This window comes from Solanum verrucosum, unplaced genomic scaffold (assembly GCF_900185275.1).
Source record: "Solanum verrucosum unplaced genomic scaffold, falcon-dt-bn FXZP01000229.1, whole genome shotgun sequence".
Taxonomy (NCBI): Eukaryota; Viridiplantae; Streptophyta; class Magnoliopsida; order Solanales; family Solanaceae; genus Solanum; species Solanum verrucosum.
Genome location: NW_026020011.1, coordinates 3,527,562 through 3,545,894, shown reverse-complemented (window position 1 = coordinate 3,545,894; position 18,333 = coordinate 3,527,562). Strand labels below are relative to the sequence as shown.

Below are 18,333 nucleotides of genomic sequence, written 5' to 3'. Positions count from 1 at the left end.
TTTTGGACGGAACTTAAAAAAGAAATTGGCATATAAATGAAAGAGCATACGAATAAAGTATTGTAAAAAGCTTTATGTTTGATTCGATATCTGCAAAATATATTACTACCTTCACTTTTAATCGTTTCCTTTTTTTTACTCAAATTATAGAACTTTAACTAATATTTTATGATGTATTTTTTATCATATTGATATGCAAAAAATTGCATATAATACTTTTCATATAGTTTTTAAATATTTAAAATATCAAATTAATATAATCTAATTTAACTTGAAAATTAGTCAAATTAACTTTTAAAAACACAATAATAACAATTAAAATGGGCAAAGGGGATATATTATTATAACCTATCATATATTTGGATGGTAGGAAGTAACATATGCAATAATCTTTCTCAAATAATGTATCGAACGGTAAAAAAAAATAACCTTTCATATTTTATAGTGAAAATATTCTAGTCAATAAATGGAAGACTGATGATAAACAGTTTTTACAGTAAACAGTATTCACATTTGCTATTTTTGCATTAATGGTTAAGATTTTGTTATTATTAATTATATAGAGATTTTAGAAATCAAGTTTGTCTTTCTGAAAAAAAATATGAATTAATTGCGGTTGTGTTGGTTTAGGCGTGTAATCTACTAATCTATAATAATTCATTCGAATAATTTTTTTTTTCCTTCATATTGTATGCTTTGCTTATTCAAAGAACACAAAGTTAAAACGGAAATGAGAAACATAATGCTCTCCATAAATAAACAAAGAATCCCGTAATAATATTTAACAATAAAAATATAATACAAATAAATCAATCAATAGCTGTAGTGAAACTATATCTAAACCATAAATAAAAGCGTGAACTCATCAATTCCGGCGAATGAAAAAAATGCGAAATATCTCACAGATCAGAGATTTAAAGCATCAAAGCAGCAGCAAAGACAGCAACAACAGCAGATCCGGCGACGGCGACTCTGTTCAAGGAAGCAGAGTTTGGAGATTCAGTAGGAGAACCTCCGGGAGCAGCGGCGATTGATGGAGGAGAAGCAGCACCGGAAGGAGACGACGACGGAGTCTCAGTAGTTGGTGGAGCTGGTGGAGATGCCAATGGAGAAGATGCAGTAGTAGGAGCATTTGCAGGAGCAGAGACAGGTGGTGTTGATGTAGTTGAAGGAGGAGTCGCCACTGGTGACGGCGAACTCTTCGGAGAAGCTGCCGGAGATGCTCCCGGTGCTTGTGCGAAAGCAGATCCGGCGATAAACGCCAACATTAGAGCAATGATCACCTTTGAGTATGCCATTTTTGCTTTTTAAGAGAAAAGTAGAAAAAGCACAAACAGAGAGGAGGAAATGGAAATGTGAGTTGTGAATACTTTTGATTTTGAAGAAAGAAGAAGAGAAGAGTGTATTTATAGGTGGGAAAATGAATATTTAGATTAGTAGTAAGTCGGTTTAGAATTGAAAATAGCACTCGTAACAACTCAACGACAGAAGATATGACCGAGTCCAAGCTGGTTACATTTTTGTTTTGCGTGTGAAGAGATAAATTATTCTAACAAAAAATTGTTTGAATATTTCTTTGTACAACTACTTTTCAAATTTTATTTCTTATAAAATTTCGAATCGAAATTATTAGCAAACAGATATGGTTTCCATTACGATTGGTTTTCTTTTCTTCAAAATTTCACCATCGAGAAAGAGGGATAAGATTGTGCATATATTATCTTGGAAAAATGGTCAAAAATGTCTTTAAACTATGTGAAAGAAAATAAAAATGTCCTCCGTTTATAATTTTGATAAAAAATGTCCTTACCATTAATATTTTAGTTCAAAAATGCCCTTAAACTATGTGAAGGATCAAAAATGTCATTGATTTGTAGTTTGGTTCAAAATGCTCTTGACGTCAATATTTTGGTCCAAAAATACGCTTATTGTTATTTAATGGGCCAAAAATGCTCATTTTTCAAATAAATATATTATTATTTTCTTTTTAACACATTCTTTTTCTAATAATATTTTTTTAAAAAAAATTAGCAAATGTTTATCTTATTTCAATTCATAAAAAAGTAAAAAATGAAAATATTTTTTATCTTTATATAAATATAGATTAATAATGGATATACTATGATCTTATATATATGACATATATTATTTGTCGAAAGGGTACATGAAGTTATTCTATTTTAATTGCTAAAATGTGATTAAGAAGAAACAAATATTTCCTACATTTTTATTTGTTAAAGTGATTTTAGAAGAACAAGAATAGTATTCTTTAATGATATTTTTATTATGAAGAAGTTGTGTTTAACAAGAAAAAAAAATAAAAAATAAAAAATAAAAAATTTTTTTATATATATATATATATATATATATTTATTCGAAAAATGACATTTTTGACCCATTTTACAACTGTAGGGACATTTTTTACCAAAGTATTGACTGCAAGTGCATTTTGAACCAAAATATTGACGGTAAGGGCATTTTTGAGCCAAACTATAAACATAGGACATTTTTGTTCCTTTCACATTGTTTAATGGCATATTTGATCTTTTTCATGATTATCTTCTTTAAATTTTACTTATAAATTATAAAGTTAAAATTCATAAATACACTTAAACTATCTTCATTTTTTAGTTTTACACCTATATTATTTGGAGCGTGAGAAACACACATGAAATATCACTCATAATGAGTTAACGAGATTACTTCAGAAAGAGTGAACATGATGCATATATGTTATTACTTATTAGTGGAAGACATAACACTTATTGATGAGACACGGGACAAAGTTTATAATAGGTTGGAGGTTTCGAGACAAATTTTAGAGTCCAAAATATTTAAGTTGAGCATGATCAAACTAAAATATGGATACAAATTCAGTGTTGCGGTGGATGAAGCTGACATAAAAGTAAGACTTGCCACACAAACTATTTCTAAGAAAGAGTTTTAAGTATCTTGAATTTGTAATTCAAGAAAGTAGGGACATCAATGATGATATCACACATTGCATTGGGGTGACATGGATGAAATGGAGACTTGTCTCTAAGTCTTGTGTGATAATAAGATACTACCTAAACTTAAAGGTAAGTTTTACAAAATGATGGTTAAACCGGTCTTTTCGTATAGAGTGAAATGCTTAAGATGCATGTTGTGGAGATGAGATGTCAAGATAAATGTGTGGATATACTAGGAGTGACAAAATTAGAAATAAGGTCATCTAGGAGAGGGTGGGAATAGCTTCTGTGACGGACAAGAAGTGGAAAGTAAAACTGCATGAGATGAAATAGACATACGCAAACGCCCAACATGGTGGTGCAAGAGGCTGATGTAGGAGATACACGTAGGATTAGAGGTAGACCGGAAAATATATTGAAAAAAAGTATTTAGATAAGACATGATACAATTTCATATTATCAAAAACATCTAAATAGAAAGGAGTAAAAATATCAGATATTAGCATAGAAGATTAGTAGGGATAGAGTTTGTATCGTCTTACTTTTATCTATTGTCATACTCATATATTGTGTATTATATTTTAGGGAAAAGGGTCTGATATATCCCTCAACTTTGTCATTTAGAGCTGATATACCCCTCTTTATGAAAGTGACTCATATATACCCCTGATTATATTCAAATGGCTCACATATACCCTTTTCCTCTAACGGAAATGAAAAAAATTAATTTTAGTTTTATTTTATTTTATTTTTAAAAAAAATAATATATATATATAACACCATAATGGGTATATTCTATCCTCCTCAAACATATTTTTTTTGACTTTTTTTGTTTCAATGATTAATTTAGATTTATTATTTTGATGGTCAAATTTATTTATGTTCACTAATCTTCTTGTAAAACATGTTATAGATGACCAATTTTTTTTTTAAAATACAAAAATTAAATTACAATATAGAAAAAAAAATAGTTTTAAATTATAATATATCCAAAAAAAATAGTTTTAATTTTTTTTCTTTACAATAAGGAATGAAAGAAAAAAATAAAATAAGAATAAGAAACTCAAATAATGATAATCAAAAAAGTCAAAAAATAATTTATGTACGAAAAAGATTAAAATATACCTAGAACTTTGCTAGAAGAATCATATATACCCCTAAATAATTTTTTTAAAAAAAATTAAAAGTCAAAAATATAAATTTAAAACTAATTTTTTCACTTCCGTTAAATGAAGGGTATATGTGAGCTCATTTTGTAACGGTAGGAATATATGTGAGCCGTTTGTATAACAGTAAGGGTATATATGAACCACTTCCATAACGAGGGGCATATCAGCTCCAAATAGCAAAGTTGAGAAGTGTATCAGACCTTTTTCCCTATATTTTATCATACTATTTTATTGTTGCTATTTTACTTTCTTTTGGTTATGTTAATAAATTCCTCGTAGCTCAAAGAGGAATAAACAGAGGGGCGACCACACAAAACAAAGTACAACGAGGAAATGAAAAAGAGGAAATCATAATCATAATGCTTTCCATAAATAAATAAAGAATTCTACTACCTCCGTCCACAATTAATTGTCATGGTTTCCTTTTTTAAAGTCAAACAATAAGAACTTTGACCAACATTTTACGATGTATATTTTCATCATATTGATATGCAAAAAATTGTAACTTATAGTACTTTTCATATAGTTTTTGAATATCTACTTTTTTTAAAAAAAATATCGAATTAACGTAATTTAATTTAACTTTAAAAATTAATCAAATTGACTTTCGAAAAACGCAACATGACAAATAAAAGTGGACAGAGAGAGTATAATAGTATTCAACAATAACAATATAATACAAATAAATCAACTACACTAACTCCATCAATTCCGGCGAATGAAAAATGCAAAATATTTCACAGATCATAGATTTAGAGCATCAATGCAGCAGCAAAGATAGCTACAACAGCAGATCCGGCAACGGCGACTCTGTTCAAGGAAGCAGAGTTAGGAGATTCAGTAGGAGAACCTCCGGGAGCGGCGGCAATAGATGGAGGAGAAGAAGCACCGGAAGGAGACGACGCCGGAGTCTCGGAAGTTGGTGGAGCTGGAGGAGATGCCAATGGAGAATCGGATGCAGTAGTAGGAGCATTTGCAGGGGCAACGATAGGTGGTGTTGATGTTGTAGGAGGAGGAGTCGCCACCGGTGCCGGAGAACTCTTCGGAGAAGCTGCCGGAGATGCTCCCGGTGCTTGTGCGAAAGCAGATCCGGCGATTAATGCCAACATTAGAGCAATGATTACCTTTGAGTGTGCCATTTTAGCTTTTAAGAGAAAAGTAGTAGAAGAAGTACAAACAGAGGAGGAAATGTTAATATGATTTGTGAATACTTTTTTATTTTGAAGAAAAGGAGAAGAGAAGAGTGTATTTATAGGTGGGAAAATGAATATTTAGATTAGTAGTAAGTCGGTTTAGAATTGAAAATAGCACTCGTAATTAGTAGTTGACAACTCAACCACAGAAGATGTGACTGAGTCCAAGCTGGTTACGCTTTTGTTTGCGTGTGAAGAAAATTATTCTAACAAAAAATTGTTTGAATATTTCTTTGTACAACTACTTTTCAAATTTGATTTCTTATAAAATTTTGAATATAAATTATTAGCAAAAAAATATGGTTTTTTGTTATAAAATATTATAGTGTGGATGTTCACTACACCAAGAAGTTACTCTCACTCATTATCTCCATTACTTTCCTCTATTATGAAGATAAACATAACCTCCAACTTTATAACTATTATTCTTGTAACCTTTTACTTCCATAACCTCCTTCATTATATTCATGTTAATGTCATGTTTATGACTAACTTTTTGTATGCCTCTATGTTACACTATAAATAGAGGCATAAGGGTTCATATTGTGTACACTTGAAGATTTGGTGAATACTTTGAAGAGTTGGAATAATAAGAAAAACTCTCATCTCTTGTCTCCCTATTTCTATTGCTTTCATCTTCTATATTTCTTGTCTTATTTTGTTTTAATTTTACAACACGTTATCAACACAAGTAGCTCATTCTCCGTCAAGAATCAATGGTAGATATTTCTTGATTTTTATGAATTATCCTAGTAATTCTTCATGCAAGGTATACTTCATATCCTATATATTATTTGTACTAAAAAAGCTTGTTTTGTGGCTATTTTAAAATGGTTAGTAAATTATGTTAAATCTTCGTAACAATATTGAGAAGGATTGTTAAAAGGTTTTAATTCATTTTAACATGAGACTTTTACATGATTCCAACTTGTAGTTCTAATTAATTGATTTTGTTCATTTTTCTTATGTTTTAAGTCAAATTCAGATTATATTTATGGGTTTCGATATTTATTTTTTGGTAATGCTTTGGTTTATTAAGACAATGATTGAGCGTAAGATGATGAATTCAAGTTTCATCGCACCAGGTGGGTAAGGCATTGAGTTAAAGTCTCGGTGCATCATGATAATAATATGTTGGGTTCAAGTCCCATTGATTTATGGGCTAAGGCTTCTTTATATGGACAAGACATTGAGTTTAAGTCCTAATGCACTATAGTGATAATATGATGATGACTAAGGCAAAATGATGAACTTTTGGTGAAAAGTCATGAAATCCACCCAATTGATTTGCTCTATTCTCTTATGTGAATGTGATAGCAGTGTATAATATGTCTGAAAGATGACTAGTGATTTAATGTATGAATATAGGCGTGGTAAAATGTTAATGGTTATCATGATGGTAATTAAAAGGAAGAACAATATGGGTTCTTAAAATGATCCTTCAAAATGTGAAGGTAATTTTTATCCATTAAAGTGGTATGAAAAGTTATTGGCCACATTATTGTTGGTGCAACCTAATTTGAAAAGTTTTGTAAACCCTCCATCAAAATATAGGAATACAAAGTGGTAGTACATTTGATACATTTGACCTCTTAAAGTGATGTTGAGGTGAGTCAGATAAATTTGATAAATGTGAAAGCATGACAATGAGTTTCTAATAAAAACTTATGGAGCATGTTCAAATGATTATGGTCCATTTCTTAAAGAAAATGTGACTTGTGTTCTTATGGATAAGAACATGTTCATATATTGTTGGATAAATGTCACATCTCACCTCTACAAGAGGTTTGAGAGATTGAAAATAAATATTTTGACATAAATGGTCATTTAGTCATATACTTTAAGTACTACACAAATATTGTGGTATGTTAAATTATGAACTATTGAAGGACAAAGAAAGAAATAATTCCTTCCTATAAAGGTTGTGACCATGACCAAAATAAATATTGTTGTCTGGCAACACAAATTTGTCATTGGTTGTCAAGAAATAAGTCTTGCATGTGATAATTTTAACCATGACAATAATAATAATTTTCTCCTTGAAGGAGATGGTCACCATAAGAATGGCGTTGTGAAATTTGTGGTAGTACACAAAATTAATTGAGAGCTCTGCAAGGGATAATTTGTTACTATCCGGAGGAATGAAATTGTTCATAATATTGGGGTTGTATTAAGTCTCAAAAGAAACTTTTTAAGTTTCGGAAGAATTGAAAATATTGAGACTAGAAATTATGAAAAGATTTAATATCTTCAAATTAGTACAACCAAAGTGGGTTATAAATATTTATGTATAAGATTATCCATTTTTTCCCGTTGTTTGTTGTATACAAATATGGGCACGATGATGGAATCACATGCAAAAGTAAACTAGAAGTTTACTAGAATAAATATCAGTTGGCATAATCGGTTGGTCATTCCGATTCAAATGTGATGCAAAAGAAATTGAGAATTCATGTGACTATATGTTTGAAGAAATAAAATATTCTTCAAGAATTCTCTTGTGTTGCTTGTTCTCATGATAAAATGATCATTGTACCAGCTAAGCTTGGGATTGTATCCCCTGAAATTATTTGAAACATGTAAAAAGGTGAATATAGGTCAGTTCACTTGCCATGTGGACCGCTTACTATTATGATTTAATAGATGCATCTATGGTTTGGTCACATGTGCATTTGTATCAACTTACAAATTGGTTTTTGTAAGGTTGTTTGCTCATATTGTTAAATTAAGAGCACAGTTCCAAACTATAAAATTATGTTGATAATACTGGTTGATTTAGCAGAAATTGTTTGCCTCCAATTATAGCTAGACCACTGATTATGAGATCAAATCTCTCAAATAAAATTTGGTATGAGATGAATTTATTTAACATGTATGCATCAAGCCAACAAGGTTCCCCCATCATATTTGGTTCAGGGTCAGGAACCAAATAATTTCCATCTAAAAATTTGATGTGTACACATGATTTTATTGCTCCACCATGCACAAAGATGGATCCCCAAATGAGGTTGGGGTAAATATTAGATTTCCTAACATTAGGGGGAGATATGTTTAGCAGCTGAAAATTATGTGTAGGGTGAATTATCTAGATCCTCGTTAAAAAAATGTGAACTTGAAGTTCAAGAGATAATTCATTTACAAAATGTTGCAAATAATTTAACAGATGTATTTGTTGACCCAATATTTTAATTAAGCTGCAAATGCTACAATAAATAGTCCTTGAAGCACAGAGTCTATGGTACACCAGAAGCGTGATAGACCAATCGATTCCAAACGTAAAACTCTTTGAGGAAGGAGATGAGCAAATTATTAAAATGGTTATGATAATGAGGTAAGTGTTTTGAAAGAGCACTATGACATAACACTTCATAAAACCTTGGTAAAAGTTCAGGTATATGAAAATGATGAAAAATGAAGAGATCTTGATAAGTTATGTCGTATTGAAATCGATATCAAAATGACCATCGACGGTATCTTTGATATGAAGTAGCACACATTGCTATAAATGGTTACGAGGATCTTAAATTTGAATTTGTCATATAGTGTGGACAGATAAATGATTGGCACTATTCAAGTATATTTTGTTTCACTTAGAAAAGTGATGTTTTTGATCTTATAGTTCATGGATCAAAATATAATGTCAGCGTGGTACAAATGAATCATTGTGCGAAAGTATAATCGTAAGATGTAAAGTGCAGTTTGTGCCTTGGGGAATAAAAGGTTTTCACAAAAATCCCGACATTATTAAATGGAGATATATTCTCCAGAGGTGGATGCAATGAGACTTGTTTCAGTCTGGCAATAAATGAAATACTTAAATATGCATAATGAATGATTATTATGTCCAACTAGACGATGAAGGTTATATGAAAATCCTTAAAGGATTTAAAAGGTCTTAAAGCAATTCCATTGAGTACCCAATGGTTTTGAGACTGCTTAACAAAGAGAAAAAAATCTTTTTGATCTCATGAAAATGATTTAAAATGTCATGTATTAGTGCAATTGGTGCACTTACAGATTGTTGGTTATACAAATACTAGAAGATTATTTGATATACATATCGAAAGTTATGTGAAAGGATTGTCATATTATCATTTACGTTATGACAAGAAACTAACAAAGCAAGTGACTCAACACATAAAAGATGTGTGATTTTCTTTCAGAAGAAAAGATGAGTTGCAATAAAATTGAAATGGTCAATCCCCGAGTCAGAAATGATTTGATTATGTAGATGCAGAATATTTATTTGATTTGCATAAAGCTCGATCGGAAATGGATTATTATTTACAAATGGAGACACAACAATATCTTGAAAATTCAAAGAATCACATTAGTAACCACTTCTTCAAATCATGCAGAAATAATATTGATCTATGAATTAAGTTGGGAGTGCGTTTGGTTGGAATCATGATCTATCATATTCAGAAAATATGTGATTTTCTTTTTAAAAGGATATTTCAGCCACCATATTCGAAAATAATATATAGCTCAATCGAAAAGAGGATACAATCAAAAGAGATCGGACAAAGCATATTTCACCAAAAGTTTTTTTCACACATGATTTTCAACAAAATGGTGAGATTGATGTTCAAAGGCTCATTCAAGTGATAATCTTGTAAACATATTCACTAAGGATTGCCAACATCAATATTTGAGAAGTTGTGATACAAAATTGGAATACATCATCTCCAAGATATCAAGTAAAATTTTATCAGGGGGAGAAAAATACGCGTTGTACTCTTTTCCTTAACCATAGTTTTATCCCAATTAGGTTTTCCTGGTAAGGTTTTTAACAAGGCAACATTCAAAGCGTATTAAACGATATGTGTACTCTTTTTCCTTCACTAGGATTTTTTTCCACATGGTTTTTTCCTAGTAAGATTTTAACGAGGCATATTATCTATGGACATCCAAGGGGAAGTGTTATAAAATATTATAGTGTGGATGTCCGCTACACAAAGAAGTTACTCTCACCCATTATCTCCATTACTTTCCTCCATTATGAAGATAACTATAACTTCCATAACCTCCAACTTTATAACCATTATTCTTGTAACTTTTCACTTCCGTAACCTTCTCTATTATATTCATGTTAATGTCATGTTTATGACTAATCTTCTGTATGCCTTTATGCTACACTATAAATAGAGGCATAAGGGTTCATATTGTATACAGTTGAAGATTTGGTGAATACTTTGAAGAGTTGGAATAATAAGAAAAGCTTTCATCTCTTGTCTCCCTATTTCTATTGCTTTCATCTTCTATATTTCTTGTCTTATTTGCTTTAATTCTACAACAGTTTTCGTTATGATTGGTTTTCTTTTATTCAAAATTCACAATCCTGAAAAAGGGAATAAGACTGCGCATATATTATCTTCTTCAAATTTTACTTATAAATTATAGAGTTAAAAGTCAAATATACACTTAAGCATCCATGTTTTTTGAGTTTTACCCTACACTGTGTGGAGCGTGAGAAACACATATGAAATATCACTCGTAATGAGTTTAACATGATTTATTCGGGAAAAGTTAACATAACGTATATATGTTAGGAGTCAACTGGTGTGAGGATAAGAATAAATAGTCCTGTGATAAAATTTTGGTGTCTTGTTTAGTTGTCATGTTTAGGGTAACTTATCCCACCATTTATACCATAGTGATGGAAGTTCTCCCATATACATGGTGGGATAAGTTATCCCAAGATAACTATCTCAAGATAATTAATTCTGGAATAACTTGATCCTAACTAAACGATTCATTATTACTTATTAGTTGATGACATAACACTTATTGATGAGAGACAAAGCTTATGATAAGTTGGAGGTTTGGAGATAAATTTTGGAGTCCAAAACATTTGAGTTGAGCATGACCAAAATGAAATATGGAGTACAAATTAAGTGTTGTGTTGGATGAAACTGACATAGAAGTAAGACTTGTCACATAGACTATTTCTGAGAGAATTTTTTAAGTATCTTGGGTTCGTAATTCAAGAAAGTGGGACATCGATGATGATATCACACATTACATTGCGGTAACATAGATGAAATGGAGGCTTGCCTATGAGTCTTGTGTGATAATAAGATATCACTTAAACTCAGGGGCGGATCTATAAGTATGTGTGGGGGTGCCACGACACCCAGTGATCTCGGTTAAAACTTCGTATATATATATATATGTGTGTGTGTATATGTATAAGAAATTGTTATAAATTAAATTTGCCACCCATTGAACAAAATGGTGATAGGTACCGTTGGCAAAAGAAATGGATTCCTCACCCGCAATGTGGGTTCGATCCTCACTCTCAACATTATTTTGTGGATTGCTCTCGTATGAACTGAAGGGCTTCTTAGCTCTTTCTTCTTCTTTTTTCCCTTGTTTTGTCTTTTTTTCCATTGGTTCTTATTTATTTGCTACTATTCTTTATTTATTCAAATTGATTCTCTCCTTTTGTAATTAGTTCTTAATTTTTTTTAATTTTCGCTTTCACTAATTATTGATCTCTTGATATGAGTATTACGTGTGTATTCTTTATTAATTAATGAGTATTGTATTATGAACGTCACATAAATATTACTACGAATATATTTAAATTGTATTTTGTTTCAAAAACATAAGTAATAAAAAATGATGAATATTATTATGTTAGAGTTCTTTTAATTTTAAGGTTCTTCCGATCTTCACGTTCTTGATAAGTAAGATGGTTGGGTTGAAACAATTTTTTATTCTTTCTCTACTATATATATGCAACAACACATAAAGACAATGAAATATGAATATATTAAGTTAACACTATTAGATGGTTTATACAAATTCAAATTTTAGTGAGAATTTTTTTTCCTTGAGAATAAGACCTCTAATTAAAAAATATAATAAACTGAATTGCTTAGTTATCTCTAATCTCAGAATGTCTAAAAGAAATTATTACTAACATGCATGTTTAATCAATTTGTTTTATAAAAATTGAAAAAGATAAATAACTCGAATTGTAACCCAAAATTAAAGGAACCGACCCTTTTGTCTTATTTGGGCGATGTGGCACCCACGACCTCCATATCCTAAATCTGCCTCTGCCTAAACTTAAAATTAAGTTTTACAGAGTGATGGCTAAACCATCCTTTTTCGTATAGGGTGGAATGCTTACCAATCAAGAATTTACATGTTCAGGAGATGCATGTTGCTTAGATGAGAATGTTGAGATAGATGTATGGATATACTAGAAGCGACAAAATTAGAAATAAGATTATCCGGGGGGAGGTGAGAGATGGGAGTAGCCTTTGTGGCGGACAAGATGTGGAAAGCAAAATTAAGATGAATTAGATATAAACAGGAGGTGCGTAAACATCTAATAAGGCGGTGCAAGAAGCTGATGTAGGAGATATACGTAGGATTAGAGATAGACCAAGAGTATTGAAAAAAAGGTAATTAAATAAGACATGATATAACTTTATATTACCGAGGACATCTAGATAGAAAGAAGTAGAGTTTGTTTTGTCTTAGTTTTGTTATCTATTATCATACTCATATATTGTGTATTATATTTCAATTATTGTACTATTTTATCGTTGTTATTAGGGGTGTCAAATGGGTGGGTTAGGTTGAAATTGGAGATATTAAAATGAGTTGAAATAGAAATCGGTTGGATCTTGACCCGCCCAAGTTTACTATGGGCTCAAATGGGTTGGGTTCAAATGGGCTAAAAAACGGGTTGGGTCTTGACCCGCCCAATTTGACTCGATTAATCTCAATAATTTTAACATGGTGATATTTAACTTTTATAATCACAATTCGAATTTCCGATCAAGATTTTTTTTTAAAAAGTAACAAATTGATAGGTAAATCCTAAAATATGTTAAATAGATAATAATTGATACTTTTAATATAGAACATATCTTAGTAAAGAGTTTTAAAACGGGTTGAAATTGGAGATTGAATTGGGCTCAATTGAGGATTCTCTTAGCTAGCGTTTGGCCATAGATTTCCAAATATTTTTGGCAAATATTATTTGGGTGAAATTTCACCATGTGTTTGGTCATAGTATTTGAGAAACATATTTCAGTTTTTTAGAAAAATATGATTTATATCTGTAAGTTTTAAAAACTATCAAAACTAACCATACATTTGTATTACAAGTCAATTGGATCTTCGTTGCAACAAATAATAAGTAGTGTCCATGACACTGGAGCAATGTGGTGGTTTGGAGTGAGTGCAACAAGCATCATTCCATACATTATGATGAGTCGATTGTTCATCATTTTCATCAACAATCATATTATCACTTTCATATCCACTGAATATTTCATCACTATGTTGATGTTCACGTAAAAAATTATGTAATACAACGTAAACAACTACTATAGAATGTATTTTTGTAAAAGATAAAAGTTTGGTGTAAAATTTCAATTTTTAACAGATCCCAAATAATGAGATTTGACCAACTAGAAAAAACTTGTATTTGGGAATTTGGATATTTGCCAAATAATGACAAATTGTATGGACAAACACTATTTGTCAATTTTTTCTCCAAATATTACTTGAGAAATCTATGGCCAAACGGGTCCTTAAAAATGTGTTAGGCTTGAATGGATTAAGATTGAACCCAATTTAAATTATTTTGAATCCAACCCTTAAAATTTTAGACCGATTATCTAAGTTTGGGTTATTTTTGACACCTGGTTGTTATTATACTTTCTTTTGGTTATGTTAATTGTGGTTAATAAATTCCTCGTAGCTCAAAGACGAATAAACAGAGACGAACACTCGCATAGTCGCGTTTGTGCTTGCTCAATTCAAACAAAACAAAGTCCAACGAGGAAATGAGCAGGAGGAAATAATAATAATATAATAATAATAATAATGCTCTCCATAGATAAATAAAGAATTCCGTAATAGTATTCAACAATAACAATATATATAATACAAATAAATCAACTACACTAACTCCATCAATTCCGGCGAATGAAAAAAATGCGAAATATCTCACAGATCAGAGATTTAAAGCATCAAAGCAGCAGCAAAGACAGCAACAACAGCAGATCCAGCGATGGCGACTCTGTTCAAGGAAGCAGAGTTAGGAGATTCAGTAGGAGAACCTCCGGGAGCAGCGGCGATTGATGGAGGAGAAGCAGCACCGGAAGGAGACGACGACGGAGTCTCAGTAGTTGGTGGAGCTGGTGGAGATGCCAATGGAGAAGATGCAGTAGTAGGAGCATTTGCAGGAGCAGAGACAGGTGGTGTTGATGTAGTTGAAGGAGGAGTCGCCACCGGTGACGGCGAACTCTTCGGAGAAGCTGCCGGAGATGCTCCCGGTGCTTGTGCGAAAGCAGATCCGGCGATAAACGCCAACATTAGAGCAATGATCACCTTTGAGTATGCCATTTTTGCTTTTAAGAGAATAGTAGAAAAAGCACAAACAGAGAGGAAGAAATGGAAATGTGAGTTGTGAATACTTTTGATTTTGAAGAAAGGAGAAGAGAAGAGTGTATTTATAGGTGGTAAAATGAAGATTTAGATTAGTAGTAAGTCGGTTTAGAATTGAAAATAGCACTCGTAATTAGTAGTTGACAACTCAACCACAGAAGATGTGACTGAGTCCAAGCTGGTTACCCTTTTGTTTGCGTGTGAGGAGATAAATTATTCTAACAAAAAATTGTTTGATTATTTCCTTGTACAGCTACTTTTCAAATTTGATTTCTTATAAAATTTTGAATCTATATTATTAGCAAAAAAAATATGGTTTCCTTTTCTTTTCCTTAAAATTGATGGAATAAAATTGTGCACATATTATCTTCTTCAAATTTTATTTATAAATTATAGAGTTGAAAGTTAAAAATACACTTAAATTATTTGTATTTTTGAGTTTCACACCGTCAATATTTGGATAGTGAGAAACACACATGAAAAATCACTTATATTGAGATAACGCAATTTATTCAAGAAGAGTTAACATGGTGTATATATGTTACTTATTACCTATTAGTGGATGGCATAACACTTATTGATGAGACACGAGAACAAAGTTTATGATAGATTGAAGGTTTGAAGACAAATTTTGGAGTCCAAAACATTCAAATTGAGCATGACTAAAATGAAATATGGAGAAAAAATTCAGTGTTGCATTGGATGAATTTAACATAGAAGTAAGACTTGCCACATGGACTATTTCTAAGAGAGAAAATTTTAAGTATCTTGGGTTCGTAATTCAAGGAAGTAGGGACATCGATGATGATATCACACATCGCATTTGGGGTGATATTGATGAAATGGAGGCTTGTCTCTGAGTCGTTTTACAGAGTGATGGTTAAACCGTCCTTTTCGTATAAGGTGGAATGCTTACCCGTCAAAATTACATGTTTAGGAGATGCATGTTGTGGAAATGGGAATGTTGAGATAAATGTATGGATATACTAAGAGCGACAAGATTAGTAATAAGGTTGTCCAAAAAAATGTGAGAGTAGCCAATGTGGCACAAGCACTACTAATATAAATTAGATTGTAGATATTGAAATTTTGTAGGACTCTACAAGACGTGTTCAATTTGAGTTGGGACTCTACAACGTGTGTTTAATTTTAATTAGAATTTTAGGAGACTACTCAACCTTAAACTCCAGTTCATGCCTATATAAATGGTACTATATTTTCTTGAAAAGGCATCTCGAATATCTCAAATATTCCACAAACTCATGGCATATTCATAAAGAGATCAAATCCAAATCATCTTAATTCGAGAAATACGCCACTAACGATCCTCGAATTATGAATATCAAGTCCAAATCATCCTAATTTGAGAAATACGCCACTAACAACCCTCAAATTATGTAGATCAAGTCCAAATCATCTTAGTTTGAGAAATACGTCATTAACGGCCCTCAAATTATGTAGATCAAGTCCAAATCATCCTAGATAGAGAAATACGCCACAAACGACCCTCGAATCAATGGATAAATATCTTATGAGAGAAGATCAAGAGATCAACAGAATTGTACCTGCAATCTTGATGAATAAAATTATGTTTCTTCATTTTTTTGTAATTGTAATTTATTTTCTATCACTTTAAAATTTGTTGCAAACATAGACATACGAAGAGGAGGGCGCGGAAACACCCACCAAATAAGGCGATGCAAGAAAACCCAAAAAAAGTTGAAAAAAATAAGATAATTAGACAAGACATGATACAACTTTATATTACCAACCACATCTAGATAGAAAGGAATAGAGAGCGCGTAGGCTAGAGTTTGTCTTGTCTTACTTTTGTTATCTATTGTCATACTCATATATTGTGTATTATATTTCGTTTATCATACTATTTTATTTGTTGTTATCATAAGGTCTTTTGGTTATATTTATTGTTGTTGTTAATAAATTCCTCGTAGCTGAAAGAGGAATAAACAGAGACGATCACTTGCATAGTTGCATTATGCTTGCTTAATTCAAACAAAACAAAGTCCAAAGAGGAAATCATGATCATATTGCTCTCCATAAATAAATAAAGAATTCCGTAATAGTATTCAACAATAACAATATATATAATACAAATAAATCAGCTACCCTAACTCCATCAATTCCGGCGAATGAAAAATATTTCACAGATCACAGATTTAGAGCATCAAAGCAGCAGCAAAGACAGCTACAACAGCAGATCCGGCAACAGCGACTCTGTTCAAGGAAGCAGAGTTAGGAGATTCAGTAGGAGAACCTCCGGGAGCGGCAGCAATGGATGGAGGAGAAGCAGCACCGGAAGGAGACGACGCCGGAGTCTCGACAGTTGGTGGAGCTGGTGGAGATGCCGATGGAGAAGATGCAGTAGTAGGAGCATTTGCAGGGGCAACGATAGGTGGTGTTGATGTCGTAGGAGGAGGAGTCGCCACCGGTGCCGGAGAACTCTTCGGAGAAGCTGCCGGAGATGCTCCTGGTGCTTGTGCGAAAGCAGATCCGGCGACAAATGCTAACATCAGAGCAATAATCACCTTTGAGTATGCCATTATAGTTTTTAAGAACGAGATTTTTGAGTGAGAAAAGTGGAAGTAGCACAAACAGAACCTTAGAGGAAATGGAAATGTGAGTTGATTGTGAAAAATTGAGAAAGAAAAGAATGTATTTATAGGAGTGAAATATGGGGAGTCGGTTTAGCAAAAAAAGGTAAAGTGATTTAATTATAATTAGTTGACAACTCAAGGACGGAGGAAGAAAACAGGAAATGTGACTTGAGTTTCCAGCTGGGTTGTATATATTTTTTCTTAGCGTGTAAGAGTTAATTTTTTCTAGAAAAATTAAATTGTTTGAATGTTTCTTTTGCAAGTAGTACTTTTTATTATTCTATTTCATTTTTTAAGATTTAAACTATTTAAGTTTGTTCGGAAATTAAATCTTCAATTTTTTGAAATGAAATTTATATATTTATAAAATAATAAAAAATTCAAAATATTTAAAATAAACTCTTGTAAAAAGATTTTTGAATATTTTTTCGGAAAAAGAATCTGAAGGACAGAATTTTAATTATTGGTAAACATTATGGTTACCGTTATGATTGGCACGTTCTAGTCTGGCTAGCGGCTATTCGTTGGCCACCTAAAAAAGGCGATGGAAGATGTTTTGATATATTTTTTAGTTTAATTTTAAGATTCAATTTAATAAAGCGTTAAGATAAATTATACAAAAAAGGAAATATTAATTTATCATAATAAAATGTTAACTATAGGAATTAGGAAATATTGCGCTCATGGTTTTATGAATTCAGTCTTTTAATATTGAACTCACTAAAGGTTATCTATTATACAATGTCAACCACTTGTTGATAAAATGTTAGGAAGAATCAATTGTTGGACCACCAAGTTCCTAACTTATGCAGGAAGGGAAGGGAGTTGCTAATCAAGTCTGTCTTGTTCTACATACAAGTGTATTGGTCACAGACTTGCCAGCAAACTAGCAGAGCTTAATTACTAACCCTAGAGCTCCTTTTAACTTCTTTGGTCCAAGTAGATCTTGATGTAATGGTTGGAAAACTTGTTAACTGCTTCGTTGTCA

At 31.7% G+C, this 18,333-nt stretch overlaps 4 protein-coding genes across 4 annotated transcripts; all 4 read right to left on the bottom strand.

Moving 5' to 3' along the window:
* Positions 1 to 752: 752 nt before the first annotated feature.
* LOC125820153 (classical arabinogalactan protein 5-like) lies at positions 753 to 1,298 on the bottom strand. The gene has a single exon (XM_049499578.1). The coding sequence runs from the start codon at positions 1,296 to 1,298 to the stop codon at positions 915 to 917; it is 384 nt and encodes a 127-aa protein (XP_049355535.1). The 3' UTR covers positions 753 to 914.
* Positions 753 to 14,739, bottom strand: LOC125820152 (classical arabinogalactan protein 5-like). Its single transcript, XM_049499577.1, has 2 exons — positions 14,252 to 14,739; positions 753 to 861 (listed from the first exon to the last, which is right to left on the bottom strand). Exon 1 carries the CDS (start codon positions 14,686 to 14,688, stop codon positions 14,305 to 14,307), a length of 384 nt encoding a protein of 127 aa, XP_049355534.1. The 5' UTR covers positions 14,689 to 14,739; the 3' UTR covers positions 753 to 861; positions 14,252 to 14,304.
* Positions 4,771 to 5,321, bottom strand: LOC125820150 (classical arabinogalactan protein 5-like). Its single transcript, XM_049499575.1, has one exon. The coding sequence runs from the start codon at positions 5,257 to 5,259 to the stop codon at positions 4,873 to 4,875; it is 387 nt and encodes a 128-aa protein (XP_049355532.1). The 5' UTR covers positions 5,260 to 5,321; the 3' UTR covers positions 4,771 to 4,872.
* A 2,015-nt stretch (positions 14,740 to 16,754) lies between the features above and the next one.
* On the bottom strand, positions 16,755 to 17,355 carry LOC125820151 (classical arabinogalactan protein 5-like). The gene has a single exon (XM_049499576.1). It carries the CDS (start codon positions 17,289 to 17,291, stop codon positions 16,908 to 16,910), a length of 384 nt encoding a protein of 127 aa, XP_049355533.1. The 5' UTR covers positions 17,292 to 17,355; the 3' UTR covers positions 16,755 to 16,907.
* Between the last annotated feature and the right edge of the window lie 978 nt (positions 17,356 to 18,333).